The following is a 21,140-nucleotide window of genomic DNA, read 5'->3' on the forward strand; positions in this document are numbered from 1 at the left end:
TGCATCCCTCCATTTTTTTGAATGTTCATTAATGTCTTTCCAGAGAGTTTGGCAACTTTTCTCCATAAATATTAACAAGCTTTGTTAGATTTATTCCTCAGAACCATACCTTTTATTTATTTTTTTAAAGATTTATGTATTTATTTATTCATGAGAGAGAGAGGCAGAGACACAGGCAGAGGGAGAAGCAGGCTCCATGCCAGGATCCTGACGCGGGACTCGATCCTGGGACTCCAGGATCGTGCCCTGGGCCAATGGCAGGCACTAAACCGCTAAGCCACCCAGGGATCCCCAGAACCATACCTTTTAGATTATAATTCTAGACCTACTACTATTTATAATCTGTGTGACTTTGGACAAATTGCTTAACTGCTCTCCACTTTCTTTTCTTCATATGTGAAATGAGCAGAATAATAGTACTCAACTGGTAGGCTTGTAATAAATATTAAATATGCTAATGTACATAAAGAGTTTAGAATGGTGCCTGGAATAAATGCAATCTAAGTTTCAGCAATCATTGTTATTTCACTGTTACTAATATAGAAATACAGACTTGTTTCTTGATTTTATATTTAGCAACCCTGATAAAATCATAGTAATTCCTTATTTCTTTTTCTAAGCTCTTATTTTCTTTTTCCCTACTTGAGGAAGATGCACTGAACTTCTAAAATGTATATAGAAATATGAAAAGAAGCTATCTAGAATGGTTAAATAATTTAAAAGAATTTTTTTATGCAAGATTTAATGTAAAGCTGCAGAAATCAAGCAGTTTGGTAGTGTAAAAAGGATAGGTAATACAGATTTACATTAATAGAGTAGAATGCAGAGTCTAGAAATAGACCCATACATATCTAATTTGTTGATTTTTCAACAGCGTAGAATTCCATAGGGAAAGAAAATTTCTCAAGTTTTTGGACAGGTAGAAATTCATATTCGAAAAAATAAACGCTTTCCCCCATATTTTATACTATACTGACTAATTGCCTTAAAATGGATCCATAGCCCTTTAATGTAACATTTAAACCTATACAACTTCTAGGAGAAAAAGTAGGAGAAAAATCTTTGCAATTTGGGATAGACAAAGGTTTCTTAGGACACAAAAAACACAAATCATAAAAGGAAATAATTTATGTATTGTTTATCAAGCATTAAAAGTTTCAGTACTTGTGATATATTCAAAGTGCTGAATAGGAAAAAATCTGCAGCAAAGAATACCCAGGAAAGCTGTCATTCAGAATAGGAGAGATAAAGAGTTTCTCAGACAAACAAAAACTAAAGGAGTTCATGACCACTAAACCACTCCTGCAAGAAATATTAAAGGGGACTTTTGAGTGGAAAGACCAAAAGTGACCATATAAACGTAGTAAACACAAAAGCAGTAAAAATAAATATTTCTTTAAAGAAACAGTCAAGGAAATGACATGCAAAAAAGTATGTAATATAAATTAACATATCTAAAACATGGGGAGGAGAGGAGGAACGAATGGGTTCAAACTTGAACTGTCAAATATATACTGCTATGCAAGAGAAGTATATAAAAACTTAATGGTAACTGGTAACCATATTATCAAAAACGTAATCCCATATAAAACCTAAAATCCATATAATCAAAAAACTAATAAATATGGAAAGAGTAAAGTGAAATCCAAGTATATCAGTAAAGAAAATCAGCAAAACATAAAAGAGAAAAACAAAGGATCAGGGAAAATTTTCAGAAACAATCATTAAAAAGGTTATAAAATGGCATTAAACACATCTGTCAATAATTCCTTTGAATGGGGCAGCCTGCGTGGCTCAGCGGTTTAGCGCTGCCTTCAGCCCAGGGCCTGATCTTGGAGACCTGGGATCAAGTCCCACGTTGGGCTCCCTGAATGGAGCCTGCTTCTCCCTCTGCCTGTGTCTCTGCCCTCTCTGTGTGTCTCTCATGAATAAATAAATAAAATCCTTAAAAAATGATAATAATAATTACTTTGAATGTAATTGGAGTAAATGCTTCAGTCACAACATGGGCCACAGGATATATTTAAAAACAAGACCCATCTTGGGGCACCTGGGTGGCTCAGTGGTTGAGCATCTGCCTTCAGCTCAGGGCATGATCCCGAGTCCTGCATTGGGCTCCTGACATGGTGAGCCTGCTTTTCCCTCTGCCTATGTCTCTTCTTCTCTCTCTGTCTCTCATGATTAAATAAATAAAATCTTAAAAAAAAAAAAGCGAAAACAAGACCCATCTACATACTGCCCACAGGAGACTCATTTCAGACCTAAAGACACCTGCAGATTGAAAGTAAGGGGATAGAGAAACATCTGTCATGCAAATGGATGTCAAAAGAAAGCCAGAGTAGCAGTATTTATACAAAATAGACTTTGAAACAGACTGTAACAGGAGACAAACGAGAACGCTATGTATTTAAAAAGGGGACAGTCCAAGAAGATACAAAAATTATAAATACTTATGCACCCAACATAAAGGCACCCAAATCTATAAAATAGTTAATAACAAACATAAAGGAACTAATTGATAGTAATACAATAGTAGGGGACTTTAGCACCCCACTTACACCAATGGACAGATAATCTAAACAGAGAACAAGGAAACAGTGGCCTTGTAGGACACATTGAAACAGTTGAATTTAACAGATATATTCCGAATATTCCACCATGAATCAGCAGAATACACATTCTTTTCAAGTGGACATGGAACATTCTCCAGAACAGACCATATATGAGGTCACAAAACAAACCGACAAATTGAAGAAGATCAAAGTCATACCTTGCATCTTTTCTGACTATAATGCTATGAAACAAGTCAACCACAAGAAAAAATCTGGAAAGATCACAAATACATGGAGGTTAAATAACATGTAGTAAGTTATGAATGGTTCAACAAGGAAATAAATTTTAAAAGTACATGGAAAAAACTATAATGAAAACACAACAGCCCAAAACCTATGGGATGCAGCCAAAGTGGTTCTAACAGTGACGTTTTTAGTAATACAGGCCTACCTGGGAAGCAAGGAAAATTTCACATAAACAACCTAATCTTACACCTAAAGAAGCTAGAAAGGAACAAAAAAAAAAAAAACCTAAAACCAGCAAAAGGAAGGAAATCATAAAAGATGAGAGCAGACATATATGATATTGAAACTAAAAACAAACAGCAGAACGGATCAATGAAACCAGGAGCTGATTCTTTGGGGAAAAAAAAAAAGATAAAATTGATAACCCTCTAGCCAGACTTGTCAAGAAAAAAAGAGAAAGGACTCAAGTAAGATCACATATGAGAGAGGAGGAATAACTGACACACACACACAAAACCAATTATAAGAGAATATTATGAAAAACTATATGCCAAAAAACTGGACAACTTAGAAGAAATGGGTAAATTCCTAGAAATATAAACTATCAAACCTTAAACAGAAAGAAATAGAAAATTTGAACAGACTGAAAACCAGCCAAGGAATTGATTCAGTAATAAAAACTGGCAACAAACAGAAGTCCAAGATTAGATGGCTTCACAGGTAATTTCTACCCAACATTTAAAGAAGAGTTAATACCTGTCTTTCTCAAACTATTCCAAAAAATAAAAGAAGAAGGAAAACTTCTGTATTCATTCTGTGAGACCAATATCATCCTAATACCAAAACCAGATAAAGACACCACTAAAAAAGAGATACACAGGCTAATATGCCCCCATGAACACAGATGCAAAAATCCTCAATAAAATACTAGCGGCACCTGGGTGGCACATCTAGTTACCTATCCAATTCTTGACTTTAGCTTAGGTTATGATCTCAGGATTGTGAGATCAAGCTCTGCGTCAGGTTTTGTGCACAGTGAGGATTCTGCTTGGGATTCTCTCTGCCCTTCCTGCTTGTGCACACTCTCTCTCTCTAAAATAAATCTTTAAAAAAAATCCTCAGTAGGGGTGCCTGGATAGCTCAGTCCATTAAGCTTCTGCATTTGGGCTCAGGTCATGATCCCAGGGTCCCGGGATTGAGCCCAGTGTCAGGCTCTCTACTTAGCAGGGAGCCTGCTTGTCCCTCTCCATCTTCCCCTTTCCCCTGCTCGTGCTCTTCTCTCTCTAAAAAAATAAAATCTTTAAAAATCGTTAAATCCTGACAAACCAGTTTCAGCAATCCATTAAAATAATCATTCACCACAATCAAGTGGGATTTACTCATGGTTTGAAAGGATGGTTCAGTATTCATGAATCAATCGACTTGATACATCAATAAGAGAAAGAATAAGAACCATATTATAATTTCAGTAGATGCAGGAAACGCATTTGACAAAAGCACATCCATTCGTGAGAAAAGTCGTCAACAAACTAGGTTTAAAGGGAATATACCTCACTCAACAGAAGACCATGTATGAAAAACTCACAGCCAACATCATCATTAATGGGGGAAACACTGAACTTTTTCCCCAACGGTCAAGAACAAGGATGTCTACTCTGAACACTTTTATTCAACATGGACTTATTATTCAACAAGTCCTAGCCACAGCAATGAAACAGAAAGAAATAAAAGACCTCCAAATTGGTAAGGAAGAAGTAAAACTTCTGCTATTTGCAGATGGCATAATACTATTTATAGAAAACCCTAAAGACTCCACCAACAAAATACTAGAACTGATAAATGAATTCAGTAATGTTGCAGGATACAAATTCGATATACAGAAATCTATTGCCTTTCTATACACCAATAGTGGAGCAGCAGAAAGAAATTAAGAAAATAATCCCATTTATAATTGTACTAAAAAAATACAGTACTTAGGAATAAACCTACAATAAACTGAAGAGGTGAAAGACCTATATACTGTAAACTACAAAACACTGATGAAAGAAATTGAAGACAACACAAAGAAATGGAAAGACATTCCATGCTCTGGGATTGGAAGAACAATTATTTTAAAATCTCTGTACTATCCAAAGCAGTTTACATATTTAAGGCAGTTCCTATCAAAATACCAACAGCAGTTTCCACAAAATGAGAACAAATCTAAAATTTGTAACCACAGAAAAACCCTATACACCCAAAGCAGTCTGGGGTGGGGTGGGGGGAGCAAAACTGGACACATCACAATTCCAGACTAAAGGTTATATTACCAAGCTGTAGTAATCAAAACCCTAACAACCTGGCACAAAAGTAGACACATAGATCAATGGAACAGAATAGAAAACCCAGAAGTAAATGCACAATTATATGGTCAATTAATCTTAAAGTAGGAAAGAATATCCTGTGCGAAAAAGCCTCTTCAACTTATGGTGTTGGGAAAACTGGACCTCTTTCTTACACCATAAAAATAAATTCATAATAGGTTAAAGACCAAAATGTGAGACCTAAAACCAGAAAAATCCTAGAAGATAATATGGACAGCAGCTTCTTTGATATTGGCTGTCACAGTTTCTTTCTAGTTATATCTCCTGAGGCAAGGGAGACAAAAGCAAAAGAAACTACTGAGACTACATCAAAATAAAAAGCTTCCTCACAGCAAAGGAAACAATCAACAAAACTAAAAGGCAACATACAGAATGGGAGAAGATATTGTCAAAGACATCTGATAAAGACTTACTATCCAAAATATATAAAGAACCTATAAAATTCAATACCCAACTAAAATAAATCTTTAAAAATAAAATGTTTTAGGGGTGCCTAGAAGGTACAGTCCAATAAACCTCTGATTCTTGATTTAGCTCAGGTCATGATTTTAGGGTCGTGTGGTTGAGCCCGGCCTCGGGCTCCCAGCTCAGCAGGATCTGGTTGTCTCTCCCTCTGCTTTGTCCCTCTCTTCCTGTGTATGTGCATGTGTGCCTTTCTCTCTCAAATCTTTAAAACTCAACACCCAAAAAAGAATAATCCGATTAAAAAATGGGTAGAAGACATAAACAGACATTTCTACAAAGAAGACAGATGGCCAACAGACACATGAAAGATGCTCAGCATCAGTCATCGTCAGGGAAATACAAATCAAAACTATAATGAGATATCACTGACACCTATCAGAATGGCTAAAATCAGTAACAAAGAACAGGTGATGTCAGGAATATGGAGAATTGGGGACCCTCATGCACTGTTGGTGGGAATGCAAACTGGTGCAGCTACGGTGGAAAAGAGTATGGAGGCCCCTCAAAAATGTAAAGATGGAACTACTGGGACTCCTGGGTGGCTCAGTGGTTGAGCATCTGCCTTCAGCTCAGGGCATGATCCTGGGGTCCTGGGATCCGGTCCTGCATCAGGTTCCCTGCAGGGCACCTACTTCTCCCTCTGCCTCTCTCTCTTTGTGTTTCTCATGAATGAGTAAATAAAATCTTTAATAATAATAAAGGAATTAAAAATAAAAATGCAACCTACCCTATGATCCAGTAATCACCTTACCTGGGTATTTACCCAAAGAATGCAAGAACACTAATTCAAAGAGACAGACACATGCATCACTAAGTTTACAGCAGCATTATTTACAATTGTCAAGGTATGGAAGCAGCTCTTGTCCATCGACTGATGAATGGATAAAGATCTGATACCTGTGTGTGCGTGTGCGCACATGCACATGATGGAATATTATTCAGCTATGGAAACGAATGAAATCTTTCCATTTGTAACAACATGGTTGGAGCTAGAGAGTATAGTGCTAAGTGAAATAAGTCAGGGAAAGGCAACTACCACATGATTTTACTCGTGGAATTTAAGAAACAAATGAGCAAAGGGGAAAAATAAGACATCAAAAAACAGATTCTTTTTTTTTTTTAAGGTTATTTTATTTTTTTAGCAATCTGTCCACCCAGTGTGGGGCTCAAACTCACAACTCCAAGATCAATCTAGTTACATGCTCTTCCAAATGAGCCAACCAGGTGCCCTGGACTCTTAATTATACAGAGCAAACCGATAGTTACCAGAGTGTGGGTGGATGGGGGGATGGGTTTAATAGGTGATGGGGATTAAGGAGAACACTTGTGATGAGCACTGGGTGATGTATGGAAGCTTTGAATTACTATATTGTACACCTGAATGTTAACTAACTGGAATTAAAATAGAAGCTTAAAAATTTCAGGGCTTGAAAGATACCATCAGGAAAGGCAGACTGCAGACTTGAAGAAAAACCTTTGCAACACATGTGTCAGACAGATTAGTTATATCAGGTTGTATGAGGACCACTTACAGCTCAATAAACTAAGAAACAGTTCACAGAAGATTTGTAGAGCTCCTTTATAAGATGGTGAAAGAAGGGCCACAAGCATATGGAAAGATGCTCATTGTCTCTAGTCATCAGGGAAATGGAAATTAAAATCACTATAGGATAATACTACATGCCCAGGCTAAATTTTATAAAGTTTACTGTACCAAGGCTGTGGACCATCCTTCACTGGTGTACAGTGGGGGCTATGTAAAATTTAGGTATGATACTTTGGAGAAGAGTTGGGCAGTTTCTTTAAAATTTAAATCTGTGCCTACATTACGACCCAGTCATTCTACCTGACCATTTACCCAAGAGGAATCAAAGTTCATATCCACACAAATATTTGTGCAGAAATGTTCATAGCAATTTTATTTGTAATGACTGAAATCTAGAAATACTCTGTTACAAGTGAATAAAGTACAGTTTATCTCCACAATGAAATACTATTTACAGAAGAATAAATCAATAAGGAAAAGAGGATTTTTTTAATGAAAGAAGCCAGAAGAAACATTACAGTGACGGAAAGAAACCAGATTTTTAGAACACCTATTGTATGATTCTATTTATGTGTAAATCTGAAAAATGAAAATCAGTCTATGATGACAGAAAGCAGATCAGTGGTTGCCTGGGGACAGGGTTTGGAGAGAGATGGATTTCAAAGGAGCACAAGGAAATTTTGAAATGATGAAATATTTGTTACCTAGATTGTGATGATAATTTCACAAGTTTTAAATATATGTCAAAACTCATAGACCCCACTAAAAAGGACAATTACTGACCAATATCCCTGATAAACATGGATGCAAAAATTTTCACCAAGATACTAGTAATAGAATCCAGCAGTACATTAAAAGGATTATTCATCATTACCAAGTGGGATTTATTCCTGGGCTGCAAGGGTAGTCAACATCAATTATTGTTATATATCACATTAATAAAAGAAAGAACAAGGACCAATAGATCAGAAAAAGCATTTGATAAAATACAGCCTCCTTTCTTGATAAAAACTCTCTGCCACGTAGGGATAGAAGGAACATACCTCAATATCATAAAAGCCATGTGCAAAAGACCCACTGCAAATATCATCCTCAGTGGGGAAAAGAGCTTTTCCATTAAGGTCAGGAACACGGACAGAGATGTCCATTCTCACTATTGTTGTTCAGCGTAGTACTGGAGGTCTAGTAGTAGTCCGACAACAAAAAGAAAAAAGACATCCAAATGGCAAAGAAGTCAAATTTTCATTCTTCACAGATGACATGATACTCTAGGAAACCCAAAAGACTCCCCTGCAAAATTGCTAGAACTGATAGAGGAATTCAGCAGAGTGGCAGGTTAGAAAATCAACACACAGAAGTCAGTTGCATTTCTATATACTAAAAATGAAATCAAGGAATCAATCCCAACTGTAATATAGCTAGGAATAAACCTAACTAAAGAGGCAAAGAATCTGTACTCCGAAAACTATAGAATACTCATGAAATCAATTGAGGAAGACACAAAGAAATGGAAAAATGTTCCATGCCCATGGATAGAAAGAACAAATATTGTGAAAATCTCTATGCTACCCAAAGCATTCTACACATTTGGTGCAATCCCTATCAAAATAACATTTTTTATAGAGCTGGAACAAACAACTGTAAAATGTGTATGGAACCAGAAAAGACCCTGAAATAACCAAAGGAATATTCAAACAGAAGACCAAAGTTGGAGGCATCACAATTTCAGACTTCAGGCTGTATTACAAAGCTATAATTGTAAAGACAGTATGGTACTGGCACAAAAACAGACACATTTTATTCAGTGGAACAAAATAGAAAACCCAGCAATGGACCTATGGTCAACTAATCTTTGACGAAGCAGGGAAGGATATACAATGGAAGAAAGTCGGTCTCTTCAACAAATGGTGTTTGGAAAATTGGACAGCCACATCCAGAAGAATTAAACTGGGCCATTTTCTCACACCGTACACAAACATAGACTTAAAATGGATGAAAGAGGAGAGCCCCAGTGGTTCAGCAGTTTAGCGCCGCCTTCATCCTGGGCATGATCCTGGAGACTCGGGATCGAGTCCCACGTCGGGCTCCCTGCATGGAGCCTGCTTCTTCTGCCTGTGTCTCTGCCTCTTTGTCCTTCTGTGTCTCTCATGAATATAAATAAATAAAATATTTTAAAAAATGGATGAAAGACCTAAATGTGAGATAGGCATGCATGACAGTCCTAGAGGAGAACACAGGCAGCAACCTCTGAGTTTGGCTGCAGCAACTTCTTGCTAGACACATCTCCAAAGGCAAGGGAAACATATGAACATTGGGACTTCATCAAGATAAAAAGCTTTTGCACAGCAAAGGAAACAGATGACAAAACCAAAAGACAACCTACAGAATGGGAGAAGATATTTGCAAATGACATATCAGATAAAGGGCTAGTATGAAAAATCTATACAGAACTTATCAAACTCAACACCCAAAAAAAGAAATAACCCAATCAAGAAATGGGCAGAAGACATGAGCAGATGTTTCTCCAAACATGACCTACAAATGGCTAACAGACACGTGAAAAAATGTTCAACATCACCCGGCATATATTTAAATGAAAAAACCACAATGAGATACCATACCACCTCATACCAGTCAGAATGACTAAAGTTAACAAGTCAGGAAGCAACAGATGTTGCCAAGGATGCGGACAAAGGGGAATTCTCTTACACTGTTGATGGGAATACAAACTGGTACAGCCGCTCTGGAAGACAGTATGGAGATTGCTTAGAAAGTTAAAAATAAGCCTACCACCCGGCAAATTGCACTGTAAGGTATTTATCCAGAGGACACAAACAGTGATTCAAAGGGGCACATGCACCCCAGTGTTTATAGCAGCAGAGTCTACAACAGACAAAATATGGAAAGAGCACAGATGTCCATCAACAGATGAATGGATAAAGAAGATGTATATATACACACTGGAATATTACTCAACCATCAAAAAGAATGAAATCTTGCCATTTGCAGTGATATAGATGGAACCAAAGGGTATTGTGCTAAGTGAAATAAGTCAGAGAAAGACAAATAAAACGAATACTATAGGATTTTGTTCATGTGGAATTTAAGAAACAAAACAGAAAGGGACACCTAGGTGGCCCAGTCAGTTAAGCATTTGCCTTAAGCTCAGGTCACAATCTCAGGGTCCAGGGAAGCCCTGCATCAGGCTCTGTGCTCAGCAAGTTGTCTGCTTGCCCCTCTCTTTCTCCCCTTGCCCTCCTGGCCTGTGCTCATGTGTGCGCTCGCTCGCTCTTTCTCTCAAATGAATAAAATCTTCAAAAGTTAAAAAAAAAGAAAAGAAAACAGACGAATATAGGGGAAGGGAAGAAAAAATAAGAGAAAGACCAGAAGGTTGGGATGCTTGGGTGGCTTGGTTGAGTGTCTGCCTTGCGCTCAGGGTGTGATCCCAGAGTCCCAGGATCGAGTCCCACATTGGGCTCCTGGCATGGAGCCTGCTTCTCCCTCTGCCTGTGTCTCTGCCTCTTTCTCTGTGTCTCTCATGAATAAATAAGTAAGTCTTAGAAAGAAGAAAGAAAGAAAGAAAGAAAGAAAGAAAGAAAGAAAGAAAGAAAGAAAGAAAGAAAGAAAGAAAGAAAGAAGAAAGGAAAGAAAGAAAGAAAGGAAGGAAGAAAAAAAGAAAGAAAAAAAGGAAGGTAAACTACAAGACTCTTAACCATAGGAAACAAACAGGGTTACTGGAGGGGAGACGATGGGGAGATGGGGTAACTGATGGGCATTAAGGAAGGCACCAATGGAGTGAGCTGTAGGTATTCTGTGCTACTGAAGAATCACTAAATTCTACCCCTAAGGGATGCCTGGGAGGCTCAGTGGTTGAGTGTCTGTCATTCAGCCCAGGGCGGGATCCCAGGATCCAGGATCAAGTCCCACATTGGGTTCCCTGCGAGGAGCCTGCTTCCCCTCTGCCTATGTCTCTGCCACTCCCTGTGTCTCTCATGAATAAATAAATAAATCTTTAAAAAAAAATTCTTCCCCTGAAACTAATAATATAGTATATGTTAACTAAATTGAATTTTAAAAAATATTTTATTTATTTATTCATGAGAGACAGAGAGGCAGAGATATACGCAGAGAGGCAGGGAGCCTTCATGTGGGACTTGATCCCAGGACTTAAGGATCACAACCTGAGCCAAAGGCAGAGATGTTGAACCACTGAGTCACCCAGGTATCCTCAACTAAATAGAATTTAAATAAAATTTTAAAAATATATTAGGTCAGAACTTCATATAACAAACAACTTTTATGTATGTACAATTTGTATGTAAAATAGAAAAATAACTCCTATCAATTTCAGGGTAATGCTGACTGAAAATCCTCCAGAAGTTCCTGTTTCTTCCAGAGTAAATGCTCACATCCTTCCATTGGATTACAAGGCCCTGTACCATCCACTCCAGCTTTACTTTTTGAGTATCTTCTTTGATGCTTGCCAACCCACCCCATCTTTCTGCTCACCAAACTGATAGTTCCTCCAACTTCTAAAACATGTTAGGTATGTTCCTACTACTAGATTATCCAATACATAATTCCCTCTGCCTTGGGAACTTTTCTCTCAGATACCCTCCGTTTTCTTCACCCTGCCTTCTTGGACCTACCCCAACCAGCCCTCCCTCAGTACTCCTGACTTTTCCTGTTCTGTTTTCTGTAGTATTTATCACCTTCTCTTCTGCAGTTAACATATTTACTGTAGTTTGTGTTTATTCTGTTTTAATCACTAGAAGTAAGCTTCAGCCAGGTAGGGGTTTTTGTCTTCTGTTTAGTTTACTTATGTTTGTGCCTGACAGAAAATAGACATTCACGAATATTTGTTAAATTATTAGGATGCCTAGGTGGCTCAGTTGGGTAAGCAGCCAACTCTTGGTTTCAGCTCAGGCCATGATCTCAAGGTCATGGGATTGAACCCCACATCCAGCTCCTTGCTGTGAAGGGTCTGCTTCTCTCACTGTCTCTCCCTCTCTCACACATCCTGCCCCTCATTAAAATAAAAATGTTTTTAAAGATTTATTTATTTATTCATGACAGACACAGAGAGAGACAGAGAGAGAGAGAGAGGCAGAGACACAGGCAGAGGGAGAAGCAGGCTCCATGCAGGGAGCCCGACGTGGAACTTGATCCCCGGCCCCCAAGATCACACCCGAGGCTGAAGGCGGTGCTAAACCACTGAGCCACCCGGGCTGCCCAAAATAAATCTTTTTTAAAAATGTTTGTTAATGTTTGTTTATTATTGTTTTTCCTGCTGTTTTTGAAGCTTAATATTGTTTTGTATTTTCATCTAGGATTTTTTAACTTTCATACTTATTTTATCAAAATCTAATGTAAACTGAACTGTCCCCTTTCCTTACATATAAAAGAACTTAGGGCACTTTAATTCCTTCCTTTTATCCTCTTTTACCTCCTAACTCATGATACCATTGTTATCTTCTAAAACTTTTTATTTTAATCTAGCAATTTGTTAGTATTGTTTTATGTAATATTCATTTAGATCGAACCATACGTAACTGTAGACTCTTAATCCTTACAACTCAGATATGCTTCTGGGTTCACTTACCTTCTGCCTGAAGGATATCCTCTAGTACTCACTTAGGGAAGTCCATGATAACATATTTGAAGTTTTCATTTGCTCAAATATATCTTTATTATGTTGTCAGTTTTATTTTATTTTTCTTTATTTTTTTAAGTTTAGATTACTAAAAAGTAATCTCTGCACCCAATGTGGGACTCAAAATCATGACCCTGAGATCAAGAGTCACCTGCTCTCCTGACTGAGCTGGCCAGGTGCCCCTGCTGTCAGTTTTTTTTTTATTTTAAGATATTATTTATTTATTCATGAGAGAAACACAGAAAGAGGCAGAGACATAGAGGAAGAAGCAGGCTCCCTGTGGGGAGCCTGATGCGAGACTCGATCCCTGGACCCGGGATCATGACCTGAGCCAAAGGTAGATCCTCAACTGCTGAGCCACCCAGGCATCCCCCCAGCTGTTCAGTTTTAAAAGATATTTTGCCTTCCATAGAATTCTAGGAATATATAAATATAAATATATATATATGTCTATTATTTTCATTTAGTATATTAAATCATTTGATGATATTCTGGTTTTCTTTTTTGTTCTTAGGAAGTCAGGTGTATCAGCCTAACTACTGATTTTTTCTCTCTGGCTATTCTTCAGATATTTTCTTCATCTTTGATATCCTGTAGTTTCAGTGTGATGTATCTGTTTAAGAATTATTTATTCTGATTGGAGCTTCCTTGGGCTTCTTGATTCAGTGAATTGTTGCCTTCCATTGATTCTAGAAATTATCTTTCCATATATTTCCCTTTCTTACTGTTTTTATTCTTTTCTTATTTTGTAGAGCTTCGATTTGACCTGTTATACCCTCTTACTCTATTCTGAGTGTCTCAAACTTTTTTTCATATTTTCTATTTCTTTATCTCTCTAAGCTACATTCTGAATAATTCCTTAGGGCCTAACTTTGATTTTACAAATGGTCTCTAATCTGTTGTTAAATTGGTCCAGTAATTTAGAGTTTAATAATTGTCTTTTGTTTTGAGAAATTTTATTTTTTTTTAAGTTATCTCTTGCTCAATAGATATTTTTTCGTATATCTTTTATTTCTTCAAGTGTGCTATTTTAAAGGATGCCTGGGTAGCTCAGTCAGTTAAGTGTCTGTCTTCTGCTCAGGTCATGATCCCAGAGTCCTAGAATTAAGTTCCACGCCAGGCTCCCTGCTCCTTGGGGAACCTGTTTCTCCATCTGTCTCTGCCTCCCTCTCTCTTCTTTCTGTCTCTCATGAATAAATAAATAAATTGTAAAACAAACAAAAAATTTAAAAACATACAGTTTAAAATTTTCATCTGATAATTCCTGTGTCTGAAATCATAGCATTTGTTATTTGTCTCTCTTAGATTTTTCTTTCTTTTCTTTCATTCTTTTTTTTTTTAAGTCATGTATTCATTTAACCTAGAGAATGAATTACATGTGTTATTTGAGGCTTGAGATCATGGTATGCTTCTCCAGAGAGAATTTGCTTATCTGCAGCATTCAAGGGTCTGTGTTTAGGACCATTTCAGTCTAAATCCACAACATTATTAATTTTATTTTGGACTCCTAAATTTGAGCTATAAATTAGCAGAGCTTTCTTTTGGTTAGAACTTTTCAGAAACTTTTTTGTCCCTTCTCTGCTAGGCACAAAGGCACCTTTTCTTGAAATCTTCTCTGAGGGTGAGAAGGGTAGGTTATTTGAGCATACACTTCTAGATTAATACCATAAAGGTCACCTGTTGACTTACTTGGGCCAATCCTGGAATTTGCATCTTGTCTACTACCCCATAAGACTTAACAAAACCAAAGCTCAGTTTTTTAGGGGTTAGGTTTTTGACCTGGTTATTCTTTATCATTTTGTCAGCTGTTTGATTTTTTTTTAAAAGATCTTTTCACTCTTTCATCAGGCATTATCTGCATTCAAGTTGGTCTATATTCTTTAATCCGCTACTGTATTCACATTTTTTAAAATTTATTTATTTATTCATTTATTCATTTATTCATTTATTCATTCATTCATTTATTCATTCATTCATTCATTCATTCATTCATTCATTTATTTATTTATTTATTTATTTATTTATTTATTTATGATAGTCACACAGAATGAGAGAGAGAGAGGCAGAGACACATAGGCAGAGGGAGAAGCAGGCTCCATGCACCGGGAGCCCGACGTGGGATTCGATCCCGGGTCTCCAGGATCACGCCCCGGGCCAAAGACAGGCGCCAAACCGCTGCGCCACCCAGGGATCCCTGTATTCACATTTTTAAAAAAACATTATGTTGGTGCTGTTTTTTTTTTTTTTTTTTTTTTGTAGCATATACCCTTTGTAATATTTTAAATGGCTCTGTAGGTTGGACGGTGACTCGTGAGTTACTTAATTATTCTTCAATTTAGATATTAAGCTTTATTTTTCAGGGTTTTGCTATTATAAATATTACTGACAAACTGATTTCATTGGTAAAAATGTTAACAGTTTTTATTGCCTTTGTTTCTTTTTGTTGATATATTTTCCAAATGTAAAATATCTTTTGGTCATTCAAATCTTGAGCTGTATAGTCTTATCATAAAGATACTAACTCATTGTCTAAAGGTTACTTTGCTAAAATAATTGTTTCTGTTTATTTGAGGAGTGTATATTGGAAACTATCAGTGATTCTTTGTAAAAGTTTAACAGATGTTCTTATCATATTTTACTTGGAAAAAATTACAAAAATTTATCCTTGTTAATTGTTTGCCAGTTCTTTTATTCATCACTATTTAGCGTTCTGTGATACTTACCTCAAGATTTTCCCTTATTTCTCTAAAACTTAGTACTACTAGTCTTCTGCCTAATAACCTCACAGTCCCCCCATAGCCATCTGTATTAGTTTTTGTGTGTTTTAAAAATACCTCCTTTGCCCTTCCCCCATCTCAGTGGTTTACACCACTTAACATTTATTTCTTTCATACCACTGACATTTATGCAGCTGTGATTCAGTTCTTGCAACACACTTTCATGTGTGTTTGTGCTCCAGGCCTAGGCTGAAAGTGTTAATCTATTTGAGAAGTGATATTCTTGTGGCAAAGAGTAAAAAATAGGAGAATTGGTATAAACCCATAGTGCCTCTTGAAGCTTCTATATAGAGAGGTGTGGTATATGTCTGTTTGTGTACTCATGATTAAGTGCAGTGGGAATTGCTTAAAATATGGCAATGGCGATGCCTCGGTGGCTCAGTCGGTTAGGCATCCAACTCTTGATTTTCAGCTCAGGTCATGATCTCAGGATTGTGACATCAAGCTCTGCATGGGGCTGAAGCCTGCTTAGGATTTTCTCCCCATCTGTCTTTCTCTTTAAAAAAAAAAAAAAAATGTGGCATCACAAGTCACAATACTAGCCAGCATTATGTTGTGGAAGGGACAAGTAAATTCTTGTCAACAAATATAATCTATTATATCTCTTATGTTTAACTTACTGGCATAAATTTTCATAATCCTATCCATATTGAAGCCTCTTTGTGAAGTCATCCTTTATGCCTTAAATATAGTTATTTGTTTTAAAAATGAATCATTTAAAAAAATGAATCATTTTACCTGTGATCTTGACACACTTGCATGTAAGTTACCATTACGTTCTTGTCTGCTTTGTTCATTGTTTCCTCAGCACTAGAAAAATGCTTGATTCACAATGTGCTTTCAGCAAATGTTGTTTCCCTTCTTATTTCATTTATTCTGTCACTTACCTCATTTTTTTGTATCTTCATCCATTGTTTTTTCTGTAAACTCCCTAAAGTTTCTTAATGACTATATTTTCTTGAATTATTTTAATAAATCACAACTACATATTTGACAAATTCTGTTAACTCTTTTTAATGAAGAGAATAAATTTTTTTTGAGTTTTTAACTCCTCTGGAGAATATAGCCTACGTATTTCTTTCCATGAAAGGTTCATCACTCTCTCATTAAAAAGAAAAAAACCCTCCCTTTGACTCTTCCTACTATTGTTCTAAAACTGCTTTACTTTTTATATTTCTCATTCTCTTTTACCTCCTTTGATCCCCTACCCCTTTTAAATGCTATTCCTCTAGATCCCAAAGGGTAATAATTCACTGTTTTGTTTTTTCTTTCTAAGGCTGTTGTCTTTTTTAGAATTTTCTTCTTCCTTCCTCTACCACTTAAGTATGCTCATATTCCCAGGTTCTATTTTTAACTCTCACCATTTCTTGTCTTCTGTTGTGTGTATGTATTTATTTTTTAGAGAGGGTGTGTGCTCAAGTGGAAGTGGGGGCAGGGAGGAGGAGCCAGAGGGAGAGGGAGAGAGAGAATCTTAAGCAGGTTCCATGCCCAGCACAGAGTCCTGATATAGGGCTGGATCTCTGGACCCTGAACTAAATCACAAGTTGGACCCTTAAATAACTGAGCCACCCAGGTGCCCCATCTTTTGTCATTTTTAGTGGAACTCTCATTCATACGATTTTCACATTTGTTTCTATATAGATGATTTACAAATCTGTGTCTTAACACTAGTTTTTCTGAGTTTGCCGTATTTCCACTTGTGTCCTGCCATCATCTCAACCTTGATATGTACAAAAAAAACAAATTGTTTCCTATTAGTATCGATTCCTCCTGTTGGAGTTAACTCCTGTTTTTGTTGCTGGTTCACAGTCACCAGGCTTCGGAATGGAAAGGGAAGAGTACCAGCACTTGTTTAACATCTAGTAATACAGCAAGAATTGTGCTTTTCAATTACATAATGTCTACCTCAAGTTTTACCTCCTGAGAAACCTTCAAAAAATCACAGAGGATCCTCTGTGATGCCTCCCTGACTACTTAACAGTACATTTCTGTTTAAGCTACTAGATCCTCAGTATATAAATCTCCTATAATTCATAGTTTTCGTTTGTAAGTCTTTCAAAAATAAGGATTTTTATTTCATACTTCTTTTCATCAGCACTGTACCCTCTAGGGACAGTACATTTTCATAAGTATTTGACAGTTTTAACAGAGAAACAGTGCTCTCAATAAGGGCATGAATCTCAACCTCAGTAACAAAACTAAATCAATGAAAATGAAATAACTAATAACTCAAAAGTAAATAGCAGCTAAGCTAGACTCTTGAACCTAGTTGGAAGGGGCAGAGGCTCTTTACTTCTACATTAAGGATCACCTGTTAAACAAATCTTTACTCCATAACAATGTCTCTTTGTCAATAATATATCGTCATAAAGCCTTTTTATATTGCTTTGATAACTATATTTATAGAATATAGAATTATTTACTTTAGCTTCTCTTCCCCATTAGGTGCACCAGGTATAATTTCTTCACCCTATGCAGGGGCTGCTGGATTTGCCCCAGCCATTGGATTTCATCAAGCTACAGGTAAGTTTTTAAAGTTGAATTTGAAACAGTTTTGTAATATCTGTATGTTCTAGTAACTTACCAAGATGAAAAATAGTGCCATATTAGAAGAATTTACAGTAAAAGCATTATGTGTATTAGCCATAGAAGTGGCTCATTGTGTGATGCACAGCTTCCTTGTCCTTACAAATAATTCCCTGTGGTTTCATTCTGAACCCCCAGGTTCCAGTATATGTTCTGCATCATTTATACTTCTTGTTGGCACAGATTACTATAGGTTGCTATATTAAGTAACCTCATATTTGCCTTTTAGATTCCTGTAGAAAATGTATGAACTGCTTTTTGTCATTGCTGATAACCTTATCAATTAATTGCATGTTGAACAGACCTGTGTCTTACATTTGTGTTCTTAATGCTTTTGATGGCATTCAGTACATACAATGCAGTCAGTAAATACTTGAATTATTTTTTAAAGATTCTATTTATTTGAGGCAGAGAGAGCGGAAGTGGGGGAGGGGTAGAAGGAGATGGAGAAGCAAACTCCCCATTAAGCAGGGAGCTGGATTCAGGACTCTATCTCAGGACCCTGAGATCATGACCTGAACTGAAGGCAGACACTTAACTGCCTGAGCCACCCAGGCACCCCAAATTATTTTTTTCAAAATTTTATTCATTTATTTTGAAAGAGAAACAGCATGAGTAGGAGGGGATGGGGGAGAGGGAGAAGCTCACTCCTCATTGAGCAAAGCAAGGAGTCTGACTCAGGGCTCAATCCCAGGATGTTGAGACCATGACTTGAACCAAAGGCAGACGCCCAACTGACTGAACCACCAAGGTGCCCCAGTAAATATTTGAATTAATAAATACTTACTATGCAACTTTCTTTTTTTTTTCTTTTTCTTCTATTTTTTTTTATTATGCAACTTTTTTTTTTTATTATTATGCAACTTTCTTATGTCACTAATAGGTCCAGAGGATTGCCACAGTGTATACAGGCTGTTTATTTTAGGGGATATATACTTTTTAGCTAATAGAAATAATTAAGAGATAGCAGTTAGTTAATAGTTTAATAATGACTTTCTCACTTTTTTCCAAATAGTCAACAAAATGAATTTGATCATGATTTAAGGAAAAGAAAAAAATTACTTTGTGGTTTTCTCTCTAGTGCCTAAAGAAACACTGAGGGTGGTGTTTAGAAGAGTGACATAGTGTGCAGCCTGCTACACATAGTACATTTACCGTTTCCACCGATTCAGGAGTGTAACTGTATTTCACATTGCAGCCCAGCTGCTTTCTGTCAGTACTCTGTATCTTCTGTCCCTCCAGTTTGGGGAATTTTAACTCTTCTTTCTTTGATGGAGAGGATGACTCAGGGCTCAATCCCAGGATGTTGAGACCATGACTTGAACCAAAGGCAGACGCCCAACTGACTGAACCACCGAGGTGCCCCAGTAAAAAGGAAAGAGTAATAAGGTTGAAAGTTTTATGTTTTTGGTGGTTTTACGACCTTTTAAATCTATGTTTAATTAAATGAATATTCTCCCTATTCCACTAAAATGAAGGCATTATATATAATTTTTGTTTGTTTGAAACTCCCCAGAGTTTAACTGATAAACATTTTGAAGCAGTGATATATGGTTTCTTTCATTTAGATATTAGTTCTTTTTGTCACACACTATGTGTAAATCACTGTAGATGGTAAGGAAGAGAAGTACGTACCCACAGGGCACCTCTGAGCGGGATGGGTGCACACACAGACCTATACACACAGGTGCTACAAACCCCACAGGGTAACAAAGTTGTACTGTTGATACGTAATAAACCTACTGAAGTCATTCAGAAGTTACAGAGTTGGATCTGAGGGACATGGGAAGAGGCCTTATGAAGGGCTATCGAATAAATTTCACAGGACGTCTGGGTGGCTTAGCGGTTAAGCGTCTGCCCTTGGCTTCAGGACCGAGTCCCATGTCGGGCTCCCCACATTGAGCCTGCTTCTCCCTCTGCCTGTGTCTCTGCCTCTCTCTCTCTCTCTCTCTCTCTCTCTCTCTCTCTCTCTCTCTGTGTCTGTCATGAAGAAAATATAAATTTCATAGAAAAGTATCTAGCCTGAGAAAGTAGACTGCAGAGTTTTAAACTCATCAGGACGATGGTAGTAGTGACCTTCCAAGATCATCAGATAGACTAGTCTGAATAAACTATATTGCTTTTAATTATGTGATTTGTGGCAAAGTGGCTAGACCCTATTATAAGGAACTTTGAGCTTAAAGAATCAATAAATATCATTAAGAAGCTGGTTCATTTTACATAAGCTAGAGATTTTACCTTAACTAAACTGAGAACATAAATAGTGGGGCCTTCCGAAAGAGTGTACTGTTTTAAGCATAGTATGTAGTGTCAGTATTCTGGTATTACAGAACTTGAAATAATTCTGGGATACCTAAGAGAATAGAGAGCTCTGAAAATTCTTGCTACAGAAGAATATTGAACTCTCTAAATCAATTGTTGATGGTTATAATATTCATATAACACTTTGTAAAGTTACAAAATGCTTTTCTTATATAGAATGTTATATATTCTGCATGCTTGTTTTAGGTATACAATTCAGTAATTTTTATTAAGTTTACAGAATTGTGCAGCCATTGCCACAGTCCACTTGTAGAACATGTAATACTTCTAGTCACAAATACAACTTTTGCTGAAGGGCTTTTTTTTTTTTTTTTTTGAAACAAATGAAAAATTACATCTGCCTTATAGGGATGTGCTGGAATATATCTCTCTCAAGAAACAGATACTTATAGTTGATACACCTTCCAAAAGCCTCGGCTGTAACACCAGTGAATTCATTGCTCTGCAAAATACTGTGTTAGAAATAATAGAGTATTGAGTATGATGATGTCAAAGAATAAGGAACTTGACTTCTAACTGTGTAGAGCAGGAAACTGGCCTTTGATATCCTTATGGTAGCTTTGACACGTTTTCTTCTATATTTTTACTTTCATCTTCATTTATTTACTTAAGTTATATCCAGTGTTGTAA

At 36.8% G+C, this 21,140-nt stretch overlaps 1 protein-coding gene across 7 annotated transcripts in view; it reads left to right on the forward strand.

Annotated features, from left to right (window-relative positions):
• PTBP3 (polypyrimidine tract binding protein 3) overlaps positions 1 to 21,140 on the forward strand; it is a 119,697-nt gene that overhangs the window by 86,288 nt on the left and 12,269 nt on the right. For all 7 annotated transcript variants that reach the window (XM_055301983.1, XM_055301984.1, XM_055301985.1 and 4 more), the window contains one exon: positions 18,048 to 18,125. In XM_055301983.1, the coding sequence (XP_055157958.1) occupies positions 18,048 to 18,125 (78 nt within the window). The remainder of the gene's footprint in view (positions 1 to 18,047; positions 18,126 to 21,140) is intronic.

Source organism: Nyctereutes procyonoides, unplaced genomic scaffold (genome assembly GCF_905146905.1).
Source record: "Nyctereutes procyonoides isolate TBG_1078 unplaced genomic scaffold, NYPRO_anot_genome, whole genome shotgun sequence".
Lineage (NCBI taxonomy): Eukaryota > Metazoa > Chordata > Mammalia > Carnivora > Canidae > Nyctereutes > Nyctereutes procyonoides.